Raw genomic sequence first — 15,873 nt, 5'->3', positions numbered from 1 at the left:
CGTACGAAAACGTTGAACCTGGATCAATTATGGCATAAGCATTATGTGAGCAAACTAGAAGTATACCTGTAATAACTTTTGCAGATGCCTCTGCACTCTGACGATCAAGTGTAGTAAACAAACGGGGTTGTCCCCCTCCCTGAGTAACTCGATTTGCACCTCTGCCTGCCCCATGCCTGGTCTGATTATGAGAACCACGAGCCTAAGGTGGTGTAACTGTAGTAGCTGAGGAACTAGAAGGATGAGTTGATCCCCCACTGAAATTACATCGCAACTTTGGGCAGTTGGCCTTTATATGACCAATGTCTCCGCAATGATAGAAACCATGAAACTCGAGCTTGCACTGACCTGAATGTTGCCGCTTACATGTTCCACAAAGACCTTGTTGTTGTGAATGTTGCTCAGCATGACTCTGGCTATGTGAGGATGATGTCCTAAAATTTTGATTCTGGCGAGGTTGGTTTCCATAACTTTGAGTACATCTGAAGGAAGTCCCACCACCTGACTGATGACTGGACTGAGCTGGTGCTAATGACTCCTTATTGGAGTAACCCCTTCCACCTCCGCTGGATATACTATTAAACCTGCTCGTTGTCCGTGCTTTCTTGTTATGCTCATTTTCTTCTGTCCTTTGTTGTCTGTCTTTTTCTAAGTACTTGGAAAAACCCACAACAGAGGAGAAAGTTGTTATTCCTACTGCTGCAGCTAATGTCGTATCCTTAATGTGGTAAGCCAAACCACCAACAAACCTACGGATCTTTGCTTTTTCTATCTTAACCATGTGAGGAGCATGCTTAGTCAAACTTATGAATTCCATATAATACTCTTGCACACTTTTATTCCCTTGCTTGAGCTGCTCGAACTCTGTAGCCTTAACTTCCCTATCCTCTCCCGGGATAAAGTTAGCCATGAAGGCCTCTTCAAATTCTTCCCAAGTAGGCGGACCATCATCTTCATCCCTTTCCTTTTCTCACATCTCAAACCAAGCGCCAGCCACATCTCTAAGCTGGTAGGCAGCCAGCTCCACAGCTTCATCATCAAATGCCTTCATCGCTCAGAGGGATTTCTTGACACCCTCCATCCACAACATTGGATCTTCATCAACTATAGTACCACGGAATAATGGAGGACTCAGCTTCAAAAATTCATTCACTCTTGAGGACTCAGAATTGTTCTGTCTATTTGATTGAGGTAGAATCTCATCTCTTCTCTTATTCTGGTTGGCCATGAAGGCTTTAAACATCTCCATAGCATTGTTGACAGCATTAAACATCTGACCCACCTCTGGAGATATAGCTGTCTGAGCCAGAGCTGCTGTTGGGGGCGGCACTGGATCCTGAGGTGTTGGATCATCATGCTCCACCTCTTCTTCAGGCTCAACCCGGGGTACTTGAACCCCTTTGTGGATTTACCCTTTCGTTTCTGAGTTGTAGCCTTCTTAGTTCTACCTTGAGCCACAATAGTAGCAATAATTTCTTGAGCATCATCCTTAGTGTCAGTGTCAGAGTTGCGAGTACGAGTCATTTCAACGAGTTTTGGAGAAACGAATACATTAGATAATTTCTTAGAGGTAGGCTCTACTACACGATCTAAAGTATGAAAAAAATGAGACTATTTCCTAAATGCTTGTAGTCTCCTGTTTATAAGTATGGCGCGCTTCATATCCATAAACAAGACTCTACTAACACTGCTTCATAAACCCCTAGAACTCCATAAATCTGACGCTCTGATACCAAGTTTGTCACGACCCATTTTCTGAAAAAGCCGTGACCGGCACCCGATCACTAAACTTGACCGAGCGAACCATCTGCGCTTATCAAATCTATTATAACTTCAAACTTTATATTCAACAAGGCAATACTTTAACCAAATACTTTTAATTAATTTAAATATCTAAAATAAACTAATTTTAAAATTTTATTCGTAGTAACCAATGAAATACTGCTAAGTTATTATCAAAAACACCTGAATCTCAACCCACCGACTGTGTTTATGAAGCCTCTATTGATAACTGACGCACTGCTCAGGACATGAGATTGTCTGGCTAGTTCTCCAAGTAAACAAAGAAATAACTAAATAAAGATGACTCGAAGGAATACTACACGAACAAAAGCGGAGCTCACCAATAGCACTGGAAGAGAGGGAAGTCCTAACCAGTAGCTTGCTCGCCTGCAAAACCAGTTCCTACATTATACCGCAGACCAACATAGGTTCCCAAAAGAGAATATCAGTGCCATCCATTGTACTCAGTGAGTCTCAACGATAGGGGACGAAACTTTAATAAAATATACATTACGAGAAAAGATTCTAAATGCAAGGAAAACATAAAGTTTCTAAGAACAATTCTAAAATAATTGCATAATTGCAGTTTATGAATATTCTAAAAGAAATTATTTTCTTTTTCTTTTTTATAAAAAAAAATACTTCACTTTATACTTCGGGAGTTCCAACTATCCTGACTTATTTCTGTCTTAGTCACCGTTTGATCGGCACGAGTTCGCTCCCAACTCGATCGAATAGGCCCAATCCACGATGTGCCACCCGTTTTATAGTTCTCAGCGCTCATGTATCATACCTCAGCATGGCTAAGTAAATTCTCCGCAACGAGACTCTCGGCACGTGTGTTCTCTACTGTGGCACAAGTAGTTTCAGGAAGTCTACGCCTTGGTCAGGAACCCTCGGCCTGGACGATGACCCCTTATCAGAATAGAGGATACTCCCAAAAATGTTTTCTTTCTAAAACTTCTCTTGTGACCTTTCAAGTCTAAATCTTGTTTGAAAAGTGATCTATCAATATTCATATCTATATTCTTGAGTGCATACATAGCATAAGCATGAAATAGAATTATTCAAAGTATTTTTAAAAGTTCTAACTCTCAAAACTTTGATAAGTGATTCCCATAGTATTATTTTTTAAAGTGAACATAAAGTTGAGGTAATCATCTCTTTGCATACATAAAACTCCAACACTGGTCTTATAGTACTGCTCCGTGGACATATAATGACACGGAGGGGATTTCTGAGTAGCAGAAGATAAGGATGGCAGTAGATATGTGTCACATCTCAAAGTGTTTGAAATAAAGGTTATTGGGTAAGCTTGTTGTTGTACGACTACTGTATTCGTTATTGGTGTGAAACTTGTGCACCATTTAACATGTAAGATCGTGTAATAAAGCATAAGAATATGAAAATAGATGCTTATACTTCTCGAGTAAAATACATAAGCTTTAACTAGAATATACTTAGTCAACATATACCCACTCGTTCCAATTAAGCACATGTTAACTCTTTAAAGTATTTTATCAAACACTTTGTAGGCATGTCTTTGTGAGTAGAACCACTTTATTAAAGGGTTATATCAACTCACCTCAAAACTCCTCGAGCCAATACATAGGCCCCAGTCCAATTTATACCCGTCAAACAATTGATTCTACAACAACCAGTGCATTTTAATTAAATTCAAAGTTTCACACCTAAACATGGAATTTAATGTTGATACAGAAAAAGAAGGGAATTAACTATTCGATTCTTACCTACTACTACTGTAGGACAATTGACTATACAAAATTTTATATACCTGAGTTCAAAAATTAATGATTTGTAAAGAACCCTAAAATTTTCTGCGTTGTAAGCAGCAGGCTGCCTCTGCTTCCCTCTATTTCGTTAGCCTTGTATTTGCTTTTTTTTTTTTTTTTTTTAAGCCTTTTTCCCTTCTTAAATGGAGTACGTTTCTTATAACAGCCACTTTATGGCCCCCCATTCCTTTTATTTGTTTTATTGCTTTTCTCTTTTTGTTTTGTTTTAACTTAACTAATAATTAATGATATTTATTTTAATAATTAATAATATTAAAATTATTAATATTTCTTTAATTATATATCCAATTATTTATAAATAGGGAAATAACTCAAAAGTCAATCACAAGGGTTTAAATTCATAATAGAAATATAATTTTTATGCACCCAAGGCAAGATTTTAAAAAAAAATTAAATTCTATAATTAACTTGTGTTGAAACTTTTATAGATTTGAGGAGTGTTACAACTAGCACATATGCCAGGACCTGACTGCCATTACTTGGTCTATGAGTACATGAAAAATGGGAGTTTACAGGATGCTGTCCAGCAAGTCACATAGGGGACACGAGAAATAGATTGGTCGGCACGTCATCGAATTGCAGTCGGGATCGCTGTTGGGTTTGAGTATCTTCATGTAAATCATAGTCAGCGTATAATTCACAGGGATCTAAAGCCAGTAAATTTCCTTATTGATGATGACATGGAAGCTCGAATTGCAGATTTTGGCCTTGCGAAAGTAGCCCCAGAATTCCTTACGCATGTTTCTTCACACGTGGTAGGAACTTTAGGATACATCGCACCAGAATATTACTAGACCATTAAGTTCACAGATAAGTGTGATATATACAGCTTCGGGGTGCTGCTAGACGTGCTAGTTACCTTTCTATCTTTTTCCCAGGGCTAGTGACTTTTGAGAGGAGAAAAAACAGGTAGAATGAGGATTTATATATGTTCTTTGCCTCTTCCCTCAAGCGTTTAACCTATATCAGGTATTCTCTCCTTGGTCATCTAATTATGCAATAGGGGAGTAGCCTAATTAAATAAACACTTCTTATTTAGAAGAAAAGTCAGTGATAACTCTACTTCAAGATAATCAAATCAAAAAGTATTTTATGCTTTAACCCTATAAAGAATATTTCAAAGGGACCACCATAGGCAGTGTAATAATTACTCCCTATTCAAATTCGGAAATGGTTTAGCATATTACACCATCTTACAAGCAAGGTACTCGATTCATTTACATTTTTCCTCCCCCCTTAATTTATTCCCATCTTTCTCCTCACAATATATACCTTGCATACATGCTTCAGTTAACATCATCGAACCAAAGCCAGTTCTTTTAACTTCTTCTTCAAAGGCCAAATTAAAAACCAGGAAAATGGGTGCTTTGGTGCCATCTGCTCGTCATGGTAGTAAGCCTTCGCGGCCAATGGCTAGACGAGAACGCCCAGTATTCTCATTGTCTGATGATCATGCTATGTCCAAGAAAATTCTTGGTACTCACAATCCTATTGGTCGCGAAGTTGATGTTAAAATCATCTTCCAAGTCGTCGAGGAGATTTTTCAACATGCTTACCCTGCTACCATTGATGGCGTGCTACATGTAATATTTAATTTTTCTAAGCTTGATTACATGATATATAATCTAATTTTCTGAACACATTTCTTGTCAAAACAACAACGTTTTGTTTTCTTAACTTTTGTTTGCAATGCTATATGTGTTCAGGGCACTACTCAGCCTCATGAAGCCAACATTGAAGCATTGAAGTTAGAAGAAAATGCATCACTTGCCTTTGATGGCATACTAGAAGGATTGGCTTATATCATACACAAAGTCTCTTGCGAGGTTGACTAATATTCTGTCTGTCCACCCATTTTTCTTTTTAGTCTGTCCTTTTTCTGTAATCCCCACGAATCTATAACATATATGATACCACAAAATAAGAATTGGCCCGTTTATTTCTTGTTTATTTGATTATTCTTTTATGGCTATAACACGTTTATCTTTACAAAATGTAATTGCAGTTGACATGCAAGTGCTCAGGTGGTGGGGATACTCATTCAACAATTGCAATTTTAGCTATGCTCTCTGTCTACAAATGGGACGCAAAACTAGTGCTATCTTTAGCAGCATTTGCCATTACCTATGGTGAATTCTGGCTGGTGGCTCAGATGTTTGCTACTCATCCTTTGGCAAAATCTGTGGCTCTCTTGAAACAGCTACCAGATACTATGGAACACCATGCTTCCCTCAAGTCGCGATTTGATGCCATAAACGAACTTATCAAGGCCATTTTGGAAGTAACAAAACGTATAATTGAATTCAAGAGGCTTCCTTCTCAGTACATCTCTGAAGATCAACCACCTCTGTCTATTGCTATTTCCCACATTCCTACTGCTGTTTATTGGACCATTAAAAGTATTGTTGCTTGTGCTTCTCAACTTACTAGCCTTCTTGGAATGAACTATGAGTAAGCCTCCGTTTTAATTTTGTCCAAATGGAAGTAACAAAACTACATGCAAACATATTGATATAATGCAGGATGATAGCAGCTACCACATCAGACACATGGGAAATGTTAAGCTCCACTCACAAGCTGAGAAACATAAGCGATCACCTCAAAACTGAATTAGAGCGTTGCTATCATCATATTCGTGAGTAAATTTAATCATCAAATCGTAAATATACAAGAAAATGGAAGAGAAGTGACAGATTAAGATACATAATTGAAACTTCAAAATCCTTCAAAAGGAATCAAGAAATCATCATAAAGTAACAAAATCATGATTTAAACTAGAATTTGAGCTAGTTCTTGGAATTTTCTAAAGGGCTTAATTATATCAATAACATGCAGAGGAGAAGATGCACGAGTACTATCAGATGCTGGTGCACCTCTTTGAGACAACCCAATTCGACAACATGAAGATAAACAGGGGAATGATTTATATCAAGGACGATTTACTCCCACTTGAAGTAGGAACCACTCGCACGAGGGTACGTTCAAATTTTACTTCTTTTAACCTTAAAGAAAGATTATGTTTTTTCCTGTGTTAAAGATTATGTTTTCCCTGACTTCAGGCTAGTATTGAGGTGCTTAGAAGAAAGACTGTTCTGCTTCTTCTGTCAGATCTTGACGCCAGCCCTGAAGAGTTGTTAGTACTGTCTCATATATACACTGAATCAAGGGCAAGGCCAGAACTTCAATACGAAATAGTGTGGCTTCCGATTGTGGATCGATCAAGGGGGTGGAATGAAGAGCAGGAAATGAAATTTAAGGCGCTGCAAGCAATAATGCCGTGGTACACATTGCACCATCCTTCCTTGTTAGAGCCAGCAATCGTCAAGTTTGTCAAAGAAAGGTGGCATTTCTCCAAGAAAATGATGCTTGTAACCTTGGATCCACAACAGGGTAAAGTGGCTTGTCCAAATGCTATTCACATGGCTTGGATTTGGGGAAATTTGGCCTATCCTTTCACTATTTCCAAAGAGGAAGCTTTGTGGAGCGTGGAATCTTGGCGTCTTGAGCTAGTCGTCGATGGCATTGATCACAATTTAATTGAATGGGTAAGCTTACAACAAAAATGCCTTGCTATTTTATGTTTATACTCACATCCATGATCCATGTACTAATTAATTCTAATAAAAATCTTGGTTTTATAATGTGGCAACCAGATGACGAGTGAGAAGTTTATCTGTTTATATGGAGGAGAAGACATAGAATGGATCCGTAGTTTCACGAAATTAGCAAGAAGTGTGGCACAGAGAGCTGGGATTGAACTACTAATGATGTATGTAGGGAAGAGCAACAACAAGGAACGAGTTCAAAAGATCAACGATATGGTAACAGCAGAAAATCTGAGTTATTGTTTGATGGACTTAACATCAGTTTGGTACTTTTGGACAAGAATAGAGAGCATGTTTTACTCTAAAATGCAACTTGGAAAGACAATCCAAGAAGATAAAATTATGCAAGATGTGTTGACAATGCTGAGTTTTGATGGAAGTGATCAAGGGTGGGCACTTATAAGCAGAGGATCATTCGAAATGGCACGAGCCAAAAGTGTGATAATCACTAAAACATTAGATGATTATACAGTTTGGGAGAAAGATGCTAGAGAAAAAGGATTTGTGCCTGCACTTATTGATTATTATCAGCAATTGCACACAGTTTAGATGGAGTTGGTTCTAGGTGGATGTTTTAGATTGAAACTTGAAAAAGATGAAAATCAAAATTGTATCACGATTGAATCACAATTTGTACCTAAAACAATACATGATACAATACTAATACAAGTATAATACAATATTGTATCAATTTAAGTTTAGAGTTGGTTTTGAGTTGTATCGTAATTGTATTAAAATTGTGTAAGAATTCTTTTAGGATTGTATCAAATTTGTATCTGAATTGTATTTGAGGCATCAATACATGAAAAATACTCGATACAACATTGATACAAGTACAATACAATCTTGTGTCAGAATTATATTAGTTTTTAGAGTAGTAACGTTTATAGATAGAAAATTTTCAAATTTCTACAATTACTGTGATGGATCTTCAAAATTGTATAGGATCGAAAATGTTACCATACAAAAAGTAACCATTTCTTTGGTTCCATTTCTATGGCGAGTATGACTTCTTTTTTGGTTCAAGACTTTTTTTGTCCATTTGTATTTTTCTTATGGGTTCTTATACGAGAAGTGAGTATCCTGTATAGAGTTTTCGAGAAATTGGAAGAAAAGAATTGGTGAAATAATATTGGAAGAAGAAATTGCTTCGGATATAATTCAATACCTTAAATAAAGGTGCTAATAATGGGGTAAAAACTTTTTAAGGAGTAATACATACAGTTTGTAAAAAAAACCTAGATACTTTTTGAAAACTACAAAACCTAGAGAAACTAGATAAATAGGTTTCTATTATAATATACATCGAATAAAAACTCCCATTTCTTTCTATTTCTTTTTCCTGTCCATCCTTTTCTAAAGAAGTGTAATTCTTTTCTTTATTCATCCAGCGTTAATCTTGGTTAAGCCCGAGGCAAACGTTTGGAACATTTTATTATCCTCTCATATATTCTTAGTCACCCTAGCGTAAATATTTAACTTATGTAATTATATATATCATTTTCAATTCTTTTCTATATCATTTACATTTCTTTTCTATTTCAATTTTCTCTTGAGTCTCACACTAGTTGTAAAAGGGTAGGACGATCTCTTTATATAGTCTTGGGTAATACTTATCTCATGAACTAACTTTTAATTTTAAATTAGACTCAATATTCATATCTTTAGCATGGTATTAGATCCAACCCCATCTCAATTTATTGTTTATTAGATGTTGGGCCACATCTTATATTGTCCACTTATATTGTCCGCGCTCCAAATGTTTAGTTCTAGATGTGCGGAGGGTGTTGAGCCCCACACCGGTTCTAAAGGGGTGGAATAATCTCTTTAATTACACACTCTTGGGCAATCATGAGCTTATGAATTAACTTTTGAGATTAGTTTGGGTTCAAAGTTCATTTCTTTATCATCTTCCTTCTTTTTTTCACTTTATTAGTATCTTCTTTTTCAAAAAAATAAAAAATAAAAAAATTGTGTGATTCACGTGGCATGGTTGGAAAAGAAGAAAAGACAAAAAAGAAAAGAAAAAAAGAGAACGTTATACATAATTTACGTAGAAAGAGGATTAATTTAAAAACATACATGATTAATCGTCTCTATAATCATTTTGAACATACGTTCTTTCGACCAAAATCAAATCGGAACTAGTTAAATTTGGTTGAAAATTTTAGAAATTTTAAAAAAAAACACTATCCTATAGTAAATGGGATCTTTAAATATATTAGTCAACTTTATTTTTTTCCTTTTTCCTTCAAATAACATACTTGAAGACAAATATATTTAAGTTGAAGTTACAAAAGATATATGTTAGCCAATTTGCAAAGGTTAGATCAAATTAGATATGATCTCATTTAATTTTTAAACTAGTTTGAAGTTGAATTGATTAGTTCAATCCAAGTCGTATTTGAATTGTTTGGTAAAAATTGGTTCGCATCAACCAATTAAGATTTTTTTGTATCCTTATTTAGCAATTTTATTTGCCATGATTATTTTTCAAAACATAATTGTGTGAGTGGCACGGCTTAAGCTCTGACTTCATCGTTTTTAATAAATAACAAAAATAATTTTACTAATGACTAAATTGTACTTAAGAGACGTACGTTTCTAATACTCTATTTTATATAGCAAACAATACAAAAAAATATTATAATATGTTTATATGCAAATAAAAAACTGAACACTTCAAGAGTCTTCACATGAGACTTGTTTTTAGAATCAAACCGATCTGAATTATGCATACTCAATAAACACTTTAGGTAAACAAGCTTAGGGAATTCCTAAATGTTCATTTGGATGTTAAACCGCAAAAGAAAAGTAGGGATATTTTGGACTAGTCTTACGTAAACTTGAAGCTAACAACTAAGACTATGAACGATGGAAGGAGAATTATGTACTCACTTTTTTCCACTTAAAAGTTTGAATTAGTAGTACACAAGTCATACGTCTAATCTACGTAGAGGTTAATTGGAACCAACATGGTCTTGTGAGCGTGTGCTAGTTTCACTCAATCCCTATATTCCCAGATGACTCTTGTGATTTTCCGAGTAACCATTATTTACTTCACTATCGATCTCAGTATCTTAAATTATAGTTCAGAATACTTCAATCAGAGTTTCATGTTTATATTATGATAAAGATAACGGCCAATTGCCTATTTTTGAGCTAAAGTTCTTAATGAATCATCCAAAGCATAAAATAACTTGCATAAATACTATAAACCCAAATGTTGAAATTTACATCTTACAAGCCAAAGTTACATGGCATCACTTCGCTTATACTAAGTGTGACATATATAATAGAACAGTTTTCTATTTATTGCTTAGCACACCTCAGTGTAAAGTTATGTTATTTTACAGAATATGCATCGAACTTACACAAATATTATAAATATCTTTCTTTGTTTTATTTTCTTTGATTTTATATTAATTAACATGAAGTACATGTACAAGGCATGTACTTTGTTTTTCTTTATTCACGTGCAATATAGGTGCATAATAAAAACTTGAAACAACAAAAATGATAAATTACATGAAATGCTTATGTATAATATTGAAAGTTTAAGATTTCAAACATGAATAAGTTTATCTATTAACAAGTTTAACCAAAATGCAGTTAAACATTTTAATAGGCAACACACAAGAAAAATCAGGAAAGGGAATAAAACAATTTTATTCCACCATAAAACTGGCGGAAACTGCCATCCAATGACCTTCACTACCTCCCATACTCACCTATCTCTTCTGTCTCTCCTCACTCTTATCCTTCTTGTTCAAGCAAGACTCAACCTTTACTCACCAGATTATAGTGCTCTTTTGCTTGTCCAAAAAGGCTTAGACGTCCCTAGACAACGTAGTGCTATAGTGAACCCATTGATAAAGAAAGTCGAGGACTTGCATTTTTGGAGAACGTAGACGGATTTGGCATCACTGGAAAAAAATGGAAAAGGTGGATGTGGAGAAGTTTATAAAGCTGAGTTACCAGGAAGTAACGGAAAGAATATTGCTATAAAGAAGATCGTAGAACCTCTGAAGGAAGTTGCAGAACTCAATAAGAAAGATAGCAAGGCTTTGAATATTAAAATGCGCCAGATTAAATCAGAAATTAAGATTGTAGGTCAAATAAGACATATGAATTTGCTTCCTCTACTAGCACATATGCCAAGACCTGACTGCCATTACTTGGTCTATGAGTACATGAAAAATGGGAGTTTACAGGATGCTGTCCAGCAAGTCACATAGGGGACACGAGAAATAGATTGGTCGGCACGTCATCGAATTGCAGTCGGGATCGCTGTTGGGTTTGAGTATCTTCATGTAAATCATAGTCAGCGTATAATTCACAGGGATCTAAAGCCAATAAATTTCCTTATTGATGATGACATGGAAGCTCGAATTGCAGATTTTGGCCTTGCGAAAGTAGCCCCAGAATTCCTTACGCATGTTTCTTCACACGTGGTAGGAACTTTAGGATACATCGCACCAGAATATTACCAGACCATTAAGTTCACAGATAAGTGTGATATATACAGCTTCGGGGTGCTGCTAGACGTGCTAGTTACCTTTCTATCTTTTTCCCAGGGCTAGTGACTTTTGAGAGGAGAAAAAACAGGTAGAATGAGGATTTATATATGTTCTTTGCCTCTTCCCTCAAGCGTTTAACCTATATCAGGTATTCTCTCCTTGGTCATCTAATTATGCAATAGGGGAGTAGCCTAATTAAATAAACACTTCTTATTTAGAAGAAAAGTCAGTGATAACTCTACTTCAAGATAATCAAATCAAAAAGTATTTTATGCTTTAACCCTATAAAGAATATTTCAAAGGGACCACCATAGGCAGTGTAATAATTACTCCCTATTCAAATTCGGAAATGGTTTAGCATATTACACCATCTTACAAGCAAGGTACTCGATTCATTTACATTTTTCCTCCCCCCTTAATTTATTCCCATCTTTCTCCTCACAATATATACCTTGCATACATGCTTCAGTTAACATCATCGAACCAAAGCCAGTTCTTTTAACTTCTTCTTCAAAGGCCAAATTAAAAACCAGGAAAATGGGTGCTTTGGTGCCATCTGCTCGTCATGGTAGTAAGCCTTCGCGGCCAATGGCTAGACGAGAACGCCCAGTATTCTCATTGTCTGATGATCATGCTATGTCCAAGAAAATTCTTGGTACTCACAATCCTATTGGTCGCGAAGTTGATGTTAAAATCATCTTCCAAGTCGTCGAGGAGATTTTTCAACATGCTTACCCTGCTACCATTGATGGCGTGCTACATGTAATATTTAATTTTTCTTAGCTTGATTACATGATATATAATCTAATTTTCTGAACACATTTCTTGTCAAAACAAGGACGTTTTGTTTTCATAACTTTTGTTTGCAATGCTATATGTTTTCAGGGCACTACTCAGCCTCATGAAGCCAACATTGAAGCATTGAAGTTAGAAGAAAAAGCATCACTTGCCTTTGATGGCATACTAGAAGGATTGGCTTATATCATACACAAAGTCTCTTGCCAGGTTGACTAATATTCCGTGTGTCTACACACTTTCTTTTTAGTCTGTCCATTTTCTGTAATCCCCACGAATCTATAACATATATGATACCATAAAAAAGAATTGGCCCGTTTATTTCTTGTTTATTTGATTATTCTTTTATGGCTATAACACGTTTATCTTTACAAAATGTAATTGCAGTTGACATGCAAGTGCTCAGGTGGTGGGGATACTCATTCAACAACAATGGCAATTTTAGCTATGCTCTCTGTCTACAAATGGGACGCAAAACTAGTGCTATCTTTAGCAGCATTTGCCATTACCTATGGTGAATTCTGGCTGGTGGCTCAGATGTTTGCTACTCATCCTTTGGCAAAATCTTTGGCTCTCTTGAAACAGCTACCAGATACTATGGAACACCATGCTTCCCTCAAGTCGCTATTTGATGCCATAAACGAACTTATCAAGGTCATTTTGGAAGTAACAAAACGTATAATTAAATTCAACAGGCTTCCTTCTCAGTACATCTCTGAAGATCAACCATCTCTGTCTGTTGCTACTTCCCACATTCCTACTGCTGTTTATTGGACCATTAAAAGTATTGTTGCTTGTGCTTCTCAACTTACTAGCCTTCTTGGAATGAACTATGAGTAAGCCTCCGTTTTAATTTTGTCCAAATGGAAGTAACAAAACTACATGCAAACAAATTGATATAATGCAGGATGATAGCAGCTACCACATCAGACACATGGGAAATGTCAAGCTCCACTCACAAGCTGAGAAACATAAACGATCACCTCAAATCTGAATTAGAGAGTTGCTGTCATCATATTCGTGAGTAAATTTAATCATCAAATCGTAAATATACAAGAAAATGGAAGAGAAGTGACAGATTAAGATACATATTAAAGTATCTCAGTGAAATTGAAACTTCAAAATCCTTCACAAGGAATCAAGAAATCATCAATAAAGTAACAAAATCATGATTTAAACTAGAATTTGAGCTAGTTCTTGGAATTTTTTACATGGCTTAATTATATCAATACCATGCAGAGGAGAAGATGCACGTTGAGTACTATCAGATGCTGGTGCACCTCTTTGAGACAACCCAATTCGACAACATGAAGATAAACAGGGGAATGATTTATATCAAGGACGATTTACTCCCACTTGAAGTAGGAACCACTCGCACGAGGGTACGTTCAAATTTTACTTCTTTTAACCTTAAAGAAAGATTATGTTTTTTCCTGTGTTAAAGATTATGTTTTCCCTGACTTCAGGCTAGTATTGAGGTGCTTAGAAGAAAGACTGTTCTGCTTCTTCTGTCAGATCTTGACGCCAGCCCTGAAGAGTTGTTAGTACTGTCTCATATATACACTGAATCAAGGGCAAGGCCAGAACTTCAATACGAAATAGTGTGGCTTCCGATTGTGGATCAATCAAAGGGTTGGAATGAAGAGCAGGAAATGAAATTTAAGGAGCTGCAAGCAATAATGCCGTGGTACACATTGCACCATCCTTCCTTGTTAGAGCCAGCAATCGTCAAGTTTGTCAAAGAAAGGTGGCATTTCTCCAAGAAAATGATGCTTGTAACCTTGGATCCACAACAGGGTAAAGTGGCTTGTCCAAATGCTATTCACATGGCTTGGATTTGGGGAAATTTGGCCTATCCTTTCACTATTTCCAAAGAGGAAGCTTTGTGGAGCGTGGAATCTTGGCGTCTTGAGCTAGTCGTCGATGGCATTGATCACAATTTAATTGAATGGGTAAGCTTACAACAAAAATGCCTTGCTATTTTATGTTTATACTCACATCCATGATCCATGTACTAATTAATTCTAATAAAAATCTTGGTTTTATAATGTGGCAACCAGATGACGAGTGAGAAGTTTATCTGTTTATATGGAGGAGAAGACATAGAATGGATCCGTAGTTTCACGAAATTAGCAAGAAGTGTGGCACAGAGAGCTGGGATTGAACTACTAATGATGTATGTAGGGAAGAGCAACAACAAGGAACGAGTTCAAAAGATCAACGATATGGTAACAGCAGAAAATCTGAGTTATTGTTTGATGGACTTAACATCAGTTTGGTACTTTTGGACAAGAATAGAGAGCATGTTTTACTCTAAAATGCAACTTGGAAAGACAATCCAAGAAGATAAAATTATGCAAGATGTGTTGACAATGCTGAGTTTTGATGGAAGTGATCAAGGGTGGGCACTTATAAGCAGAGGATCATTCGAAATGGCACGAGCCAAAAGTGTGATAATCACTAAAACATTAGATGATTATACAGTTTGGGAGAAAGATGCTAGAGAAAAAGGATTTGTGCCTGCACTTATTGATTATTATCAGCAATTGCACACAGTTTAGATGGAGTTGGTTCTAGGTGGATGTTTTAGATTGAAACTTGAAAAAGATGAAAATCAAAATTGTATCACGATTGAATCACAATTTGTACCTAAAACAATACATGATACAATACTAATACAAGTATAATACAATATTGTATCAATTTAAGTTTAGAGTTGGTTTTGAGTTGTATCGTAATTGTATTAAAATTGTGTAAAAATTCTTTTAGGATTGTATCAAATTTGTATCTGAATTGTATTTGATGCATCAATACATGAAAAATACTTGATACAACACTGATACAAGTACAATACAATCTTGTGTCAGAATTATATTAGTTTTTAGAGTAGTAACGTTTATAGATATAAAATTTTCAGATTTTCTATAATTACTGTGATGGATCTTCAAAATTGTATAGGATCGAAAATGTTACCATACAAAAAGTAACTATTTCTTTGGTTCCATTTCTATGGTGAGTATGGCTTCTTTTTTGGTTTAAGACTTATTTTGTCCATTTATATTTTTCTTGTGGCTTCTTATACCAGAAGTGAGTATCTTGTATAGAGTTTTCGAGAAACTGGAAGAAAAATTTTGGTGAAATAATATTGGAAGAAGAAGTTGCTTCCAGATCTGCGTAGAAGAAAAGGGAGGGAGGGGAGTAGAGAAAAAAGAAAAGAATATAATTCAATCCCTTAATTGAAGGTGCTAATAATGAGGTAAAAGCTTTTTAAGGGGGAATACATACAGTTTGTAAAAAAAAACCTAGATACTTTTTGAAAACTACAAAACCTAGAGAAAATAAATAAATAAGTTTCTA

General features: G+C 35.7%; 3 protein-coding genes across 3 annotated transcripts; 2 read left to right on the top strand and 1 right to left on the bottom strand.

The window, feature by feature from the left end:
* Positions 1–202: 202 nt before the first annotated feature.
* On the bottom strand, positions 203–1,051 carry LOC138908327 (uncharacterized). Its single transcript, XM_070198986.1, has 2 exons — positions 975–1,051; positions 203–881 (listed from the first exon to the last, which is right to left on the bottom strand). Exons 1-2 carry the CDS (start codon positions 1,049–1,051, stop codon positions 203–205), a joined length of 756 nt encoding a protein of 251 aa, XP_070055087.1.
* Positions 1,052–4,896: 3,845 nt separating this feature from the next.
* LOC138907150 (protein SIEVE ELEMENT OCCLUSION B-like) lies at positions 4,897–8,195 on the top strand. Its single transcript, XM_070197433.1, has 7 exons — positions 4,897–5,179; positions 5,303–5,422; positions 5,602–6,047; positions 6,119–6,231; positions 6,432–6,571; positions 6,656–7,141; positions 7,250–8,195. Exons 1-7 carry the CDS (start codon positions 4,955–4,957, stop codon positions 7,748–7,750), a joined length of 2,031 nt encoding a protein of 676 aa, XP_070053534.1. The 5' UTR covers positions 4,897–4,954; the 3' UTR covers positions 7,751–8,195.
* A 4,000-nt stretch (positions 8,196–12,195) lies between these two features.
* LOC104119093 (protein SIEVE ELEMENT OCCLUSION B-like) lies at positions 12,196–15,350 on the top strand. Its single transcript, XM_009630505.4, has 7 exons — positions 12,196–12,483; positions 12,607–12,726; positions 12,904–13,352; positions 13,424–13,536; positions 13,756–13,898; positions 13,983–14,468; positions 14,577–15,350. Exons 1-7 carry the CDS (start codon positions 12,259–12,261, stop codon positions 15,075–15,077), a joined length of 2,037 nt encoding a protein of 678 aa, XP_009628800.2. The 5' UTR covers positions 12,196–12,258; the 3' UTR covers positions 15,078–15,350.
* Positions 15,351–15,873: the final 523 nt, after the last annotated feature.

The sequence above is a fragment of the Nicotiana tomentosiformis genome, chromosome 3 (genome assembly GCF_000390325.3).
Source record: "Nicotiana tomentosiformis chromosome 3, ASM39032v3, whole genome shotgun sequence".
NCBI classification, from domain to species: Eukaryota; Viridiplantae; Streptophyta; class Magnoliopsida; order Solanales; family Solanaceae; genus Nicotiana; species Nicotiana tomentosiformis.
Note: the sequence above shows the minus strand (reverse complement) of the source record. Positions and strands in the feature narration are given on the sequence as shown.

Excerpts from the sequence above, each read along its gene's own strand:
- LOC138908327 (XM_070198986.1), bottom strand. The coding sequence starts at position 1,051 with ATGAAGGCATTTGATGATGAAGCTGTGGAGCTGGCTGCCTACCAGCTT. Across the intron at positions 882-974 it reads GCTGGCGCTTGGTTTGAGAT|GGAAGTTAAGGCTACAGAGT; the intron begins GTGAGAAAAGGA and ends GGGAGAGGATAG.
- LOC138907150 (XM_070197433.1), top strand. The coding sequence starts at position 4,955 with ATGGGTGCTTTGGTGCCATCTGCTCGTCATGGTAGTAAGCCTTCGCGG. Across the intron at positions 6,572-6,655 it reads TAGGAACCACTCGCACGAGG|GCTAGTATTGAGGTGCTTAG; the intron begins GTACGTTCAAAT and ends CCCTGACTTCAG. Across the intron at positions 7,142-7,249 it reads ATCACAATTTAATTGAATGG|ATGACGAGTGAGAAGTTTAT; the intron begins GTAAGCTTACAA and ends TGTGGCAACCAG.
- LOC104119093 (XM_009630505.4), top strand. The coding sequence starts at position 12,259 with ATGGGTGCTTTGGTGCCATCTGCTCGTCATGGTAGTAAGCCTTCGCGG. Across the intron at positions 13,353-13,423 it reads CTTCTTGGAATGAACTATGA|GATGATAGCAGCTACCACAT; the intron begins GTAAGCCTCCGT and ends GATATAATGCAG. Across the intron at positions 13,537-13,755 it reads GAGTTGCTGTCATCATATTC|AGGAGAAGATGCACGTTGAG; the intron begins GTGAGTAAATTT and ends AATACCATGCAG.